The following is a 4,839-nucleotide window of genomic DNA, read 5'->3' on the forward strand; positions in this document are numbered from 1 at the left end:
ATTAGAAAAATTGCAGATGCTGGAGAGAAGGAGCATGATGCAGAGCCAGGATGCGGCATCAGGAAGTGGCTCCGTCGCCAACGTCACCCTCATTGATCACATCCCATCCTCCAGCACAGCCCGCTGTCCCCGGAGCCGTGCCTGGATCGCCTCCATGGGGACCCCGTCCCTGCCAGCCGTACCCCCGCCTGTGGCCGGGCTCGGGGCCGTGTCTCCCGGGTGGATGCTCGCTGGGAGCTCCCCCTCCAGCGCTGCTGCCGCGCCCCTTCCCACAGCTCGCAGCCCGCTCCCGCCGCTGCCCTGTAATTACCGGCCCGGCCGCGGCTGTGATTAACGCCTCGCCCTGCCCGCACCGCGATTGCGGCAGGGCCGGGGCATGCGGCGGGACCAGGAGCAGGAGGAGGAGGAGGAGGCGGCGGCAGGTTCTGAGCAGCGCCGTGAGCGCCCTGCTGCTGCCCGGGGTCTGTCTCCTTCCTGCAGTGAGGGGATGCTTCTCGGGGCCCAGCTGGTGCAGATGGCCAGAGAGGCAGTGCTGGAGGGGCTCATCCCGTGCCCCTGAGCCCCTGCCCCACACGCCCACCCGTGGGTGCCACTGCGCGGGGTGCCAGCAGTGACCCATTTCCCGGCACAGCAGGGCTCGGTGCCGTGGGGACACGTGGCTTTACAGTGAGGGGAACTCAGCCCCACCACGGTATTTTTAACAGGTGACACCGGGGTGAAAGCAGCCAGCCCTGAGTGAGCTTGGGGGCTATTTTGGGCGGGCAGAGCAGCAGGAGGGGGCGGCAGGGGCTGGGGCAGCTGCCGAAGCGCCGTGGCTCCCTGGCACCCGGGATCCTCGGGCCAGCAGGAGAGGTCAGCTGCCACTGCCCAAATTCTCCACGGCTGTTTCATCCTCTCCAAAATACTCGGCTGACAGGGCAGGACTTGCAAAACACACACCCCCCTCCTCCGAAATCCATATAAATAGTACTCGCCCAACGGCTCGAAGGTTAGAGAAGTTTCTGGGCTGCAGGCTCAGGCATTTATTGGAGCTCTTAGCCAGGAGCAGCAGGGAAAGTTGCACATAAAGTGCTGGAGAGTGAGAAGTGAGAGAGAAGCTTTTTAATCTCAGGATATTTGGGTTTATTAATTTTTTTCTCTCTCCTGACAAGAAGTTTTATTTTCCTCTCCCCAGTCCTGGGATCGCAGCCAGACAGGAAGCGTTTTCTCGCGGCCAGAGAGCTCCCTCCGTCCTTCCTGCGCTCCTCCAGCTCCCGGTGATTCAGCCTGAATTGATTTTCTCATCGTCCTTCACCTGGTGCCGGGAAGGAGGGACCGTCCCCGCGCACCCGCGTCCCACCCGGGGTGGATGCGTCTCCTCCGGGACAGGCTCCCGGGGGAAGTTTGCAGCCAGGAGCAGCCACACAGAGGCTGAGGCTCGGTGTGAGAGCCCCGGGGACACGCTCGGACCCCTCCGAAGGAAGCCATGGCCGACAGCCAGATGCCCTTCTCCTGCCATTATCCCGGCAGGCGCAGCCTCCGCGACCCTTTCCGGGAGCCCGGCCTGACCTCGCGCCTGCTGGACGATGACTTCGGCTTGTCGCCCTTCCCCGGGGATCTGACGGCGGACTGGCCCGACTGGGCTCGGCCCCGGCTCACCACCACCTGGCCGGGCCCCCTGCGCGCCGGCCTCGGCCGCACGCCCCCCATGGCCCCCGCCTACGGCGCCCACTTCGGGGGGTACCCCGAGAGCCGCAGCCCCGCGCCCTTCCCCCGCGAGCCCTGGAAGGTCTGTGTCAACGTGCACAGCTTCAAACCCGAGGAGCTGACGGTCAAAACCAAGGATGGCTACGTCGAGGTGTCAGGTGAGAGCCAAGGCACCGGGGAGGTGGCACTGCCAGCTCAGGGAATTGCTGCAAAATGCCAAAATCGCCTTTATTTCAAGGCGGTGGTAGCAGCCCCGTGCTTGGGAGCAGGGGAGGGCTGCAGCACGGCTTTGGGGCATCTCCAGAGGCAGTCTGGGTGTCATGGGGGGATCTGGCTCACAAGCCGTGGTGGTTTGCTGCCAAAATGAGAAAGGACACGTGTCCTTTGGGGTAAATCTCCCTGCTTTCTGCCCTGGCTGGCAGCACCCTGTGCGAGCAGCCAAGAGGGGCCCCAGCTCTGCTCGGTTAATTATAGCCAGGGTGAGGTCGGCACGGAGGGAGATTCCCTTTAAAGGGGCCGAGGGGAGAGGCTGGGAGGAAAGGAGCAGCTGCTCACAGCCCCCTGCCCAGCCCGGCTGAGTCGGCCAGAAACTGAGCCGTGAAAAGTCAGTTAATGTCAGGAACAGTGGGTGGGGGATCCAGCACTTTTGGGGTGCCCATGGCTGCCCTCAGTGTCCCATCAGCCTGGCACTGACATTCCCCATTGTCCCTGGGTCCTCCGGGCTGGGATCACCAGGGAGGGCTGGGGGCTGCCGCCTAACACAGCTCTGAGTGTTTGTTTGGAGCTCACTGCAGCACAGGGGGAAAGCCACAGGTCAGGGGGGCCCAGGCAGCCTCTGGCTGATGCTCCAGGTACAGGGACCCCCAGGCTGACTGAGGGGTGGAAAGGAGCCCATCCTTGGGAGTGAGGCCAAGGTGGATGCTGCCACCTACAATGGTTTTATTATTTGTTTATTTTCTTAAGCCCCAGTTCCTGGCAGCCTGTGAGACCCCAATTTTCCACTGGAAATGTGGCTGTGCTGTGTCTAGCATCTCCTTCCCCATACGGAGAGATTTCCTGAGCCCTCCCCAGAGAAAGAGTTTGCACTGGGGCAGGGAAACAGCTGCTCGGAAAACTTCCCTGTTGGGTTTAGTTGTTGTTGTTTGTTGGGGAAAAAATAATCTCCTGGTAAGGTGCTGATGTGGGGTGTTGGCCTTCCCTGCAGGCAAACACGAGGAGCAGCAGGTGGAAGGAGGGATCGTCTCCAAGAACTTCACCAAGAAAATCCAGTAGGTACCGGTCGGCCCGGCCGAGCTCTGCCAGTCCCCGCACCCCAGCTCACACATTTCCATCCCAAAATCTGCCCTTCTGCAGCACGTGCCGGGCCGGGCCACAGAGTGATTTCCCACGGGAAGGGAAGGAGGACGAGGGCTTTTTTGAGGCGCTCTGTCAGTCTCCTGCACGCCCGGGGCTGCGTCTGGGGCCGGCCGGGGACAGGGACAGGGACAGGAGGGCTGCGGGGAGGAGGCGTCCCCGGGGAGCAGCGGGCACGGCGGGCGGGCTCCACCGCAGCCCCGGAGCACATCCCGGCATATCCCCGCATCTCCATGATGTCAGTGAGATCGCTATCGCGTTGACTCACCCGTGGCTCACTTTGGCAACAACAACCGCAAAGGCGAGCCCCGACCGATGTGGGGGGCAGATCCCACCCGCGGGGCTCGCACGGTTAACAGGGAAAAGCATCAAAGCCCTGGGCATGGGAAGGGTTTCCTCGGCTGGCAGCAGCTCAGCTTTGCTTTTCCACCCTGAAGGAGCCCTGTGCATCCCGAACTCCCACGGGAGCGCTGGGGGAGCACCGCTCGCTCGGGCTCCTTTTACGGGCAAGGCTGGCGGCTGACGCGGGCTGCGCCCGGCCGGGTTCGCTCCGCTCCGCGCCCGCGGCGCTGACATCCCGTCAAACACATCTGCCGGAGATTAAACAGAGCTCCCACGGGGGCCAGGCCGGCCAGGCGCCCGCTCGAAATATCCCCCGCACATTCCCAGGCGCTCCAGTAATAACAGAGGCTTTGCCGGGGCTGCTGCCTCGGCACCGCTGGGGGTCCGGGGGTCGGGATCCACCGGGGATGCAGCATCCTAACCCATCGCGTCTTTCCTGCCCCCCTGCAGGCTGCCCTACGAGGTGGATCCCATCACGGTGTTCGCCTCCTTGTCCCCGGAGGGGCTGCTGATCATCGAGGCGCCCCAGATCCCCCCCTACCAGCAGTTCGGCGAGGGCGGCAGCGAGATCCCCGTCGAGAGCCAGGAGGCCACCTGCACCTGAGCAGCCACCCGCGGCCCTCCGCGCCCCGGCACCCCCGTCCCGTGTCCCCTTCCCCGCTCCCCGGTCCCCTGCGGCGCGGCGTCCTGACAGCCTCGGGCAAGGGTGACGGGTGCCGCTCGCTCGCAGGGATGGCAGCACCCGCCACCCCAGCTGAGAGCCGGGGCACGCACCGGGTGCCAGGCCACCGCCCCTGAGGGCTTCTAGCGGTCTGAGGTGCCGGGAGAGATTTTGTGCCCACGGGGCCAAGCAGAAAGGATGCTCCTCCTTATGGTTATTGTTTGTTCCGAGTCGCTCGGATGGGATATTTATAACAATAGCAAAAAAAAAGGGCCTGTTTTTTCTTTAAAATTGACATGGAAACCTGTAGCTCTGTGTCTTGTCCTCCTCCATGAATTGTTTTCTTTTTTTTTTTTTAACTACATCTCTGCGAAGGACATGCGTCCGGCGGCGGAGCTTGATGGAGTGACCTCCATCCTGAGAAACGGTCTGCGTGCTTTGAACGTTGGTTTGGGGTTTTGGTGTTGGTTTTTTTTCCTTATTTCTAAAGAGAATTTGTGCTTTTACTGTCAGACCTGAGGAATAAAACCCAGTTGATGTTCTTAGCCTGTGCTTGTCTCGGCTGAGCTGGTGGGGTGGGCGTAGGGCATGGGAGGGTGGTGGGGATGAGGGCAATGTCACCATGTGCCACCTCCCAGCTTGGCACAGGTCATCCCCATGAGGGCAAGGACAAGAGAGATGTGTGGGATGCCTGCACTGATGGGGGAATTCCAAGTCCCAGTTAGCACTGTGCTGGGGAGGCATCGGGCCTGCCAAGGACCATGGGCTCATCGTGTCCTAGGCCCTCAGGGGGTTGA

General features: G+C 62.5%; 1 protein-coding gene across 2 annotated transcripts; it reads left to right on the forward strand.

Annotated features, from left to right (window-relative positions):
* The first annotated feature begins 933 nt into the window (after positions 1-933).
* Positions 934-4,587, forward strand: HSPB8 (heat shock protein family B (small) member 8). 2 transcript variants are annotated; one of them, XM_041420455.1, is made up of 4 exons: positions 934-1,085; positions 1,175-1,844; positions 2,891-2,954; positions 3,832-4,587. In XM_041420455.1, exons 2-4 carry the CDS (start codon positions 1,466-1,468, stop codon positions 3,983-3,985), a joined length of 597 nt encoding a protein of 198 aa, XP_041276389.1. In that variant the 5' UTR covers positions 934-1,085; positions 1,175-1,465; the 3' UTR covers positions 3,986-4,587. The 2 variants fall into 2 exon arrangements, with proteins under 2 accessions (XP_041276389.1, XP_041276388.1); XM_041420454.1 differs by having other exon boundaries at positions 994-1,844.
* Positions 4,588-4,839: the final 252 nt, after the last annotated feature.

Source organism: Onychostruthus taczanowskii, unplaced genomic scaffold (assembly GCF_017590055.1).
Source record: "Onychostruthus taczanowskii isolate IOZ18803 unplaced genomic scaffold, ASM1759005v1 scaffold64, whole genome shotgun sequence".
Lineage (NCBI taxonomy): Eukaryota > Metazoa > Chordata > Aves > Passeriformes > Passeridae > Onychostruthus > Onychostruthus taczanowskii.

Coding starts and splice junctions, on each gene's coding strand:
- HSPB8 (XM_041420455.1), top strand. CDS start 1,466: ATGGCCGACAGCCAGATGCCCTTCTCCTGCCATTATCCCGGCAGGCGC. Junction 1,845..2,890: donor TGGCTACGTCGAGGTGTCAG/GTGAGAGCCAAG, acceptor CCTTCCCTGCAG/GCAAACACGAGGAGCAGCAG. Junction 2,955..3,831: donor AACTTCACCAAGAAAATCCA/GTAGGTACCGGT, acceptor GCCCCCCTGCAG/GCTGCCCTACGAGGTGGATC.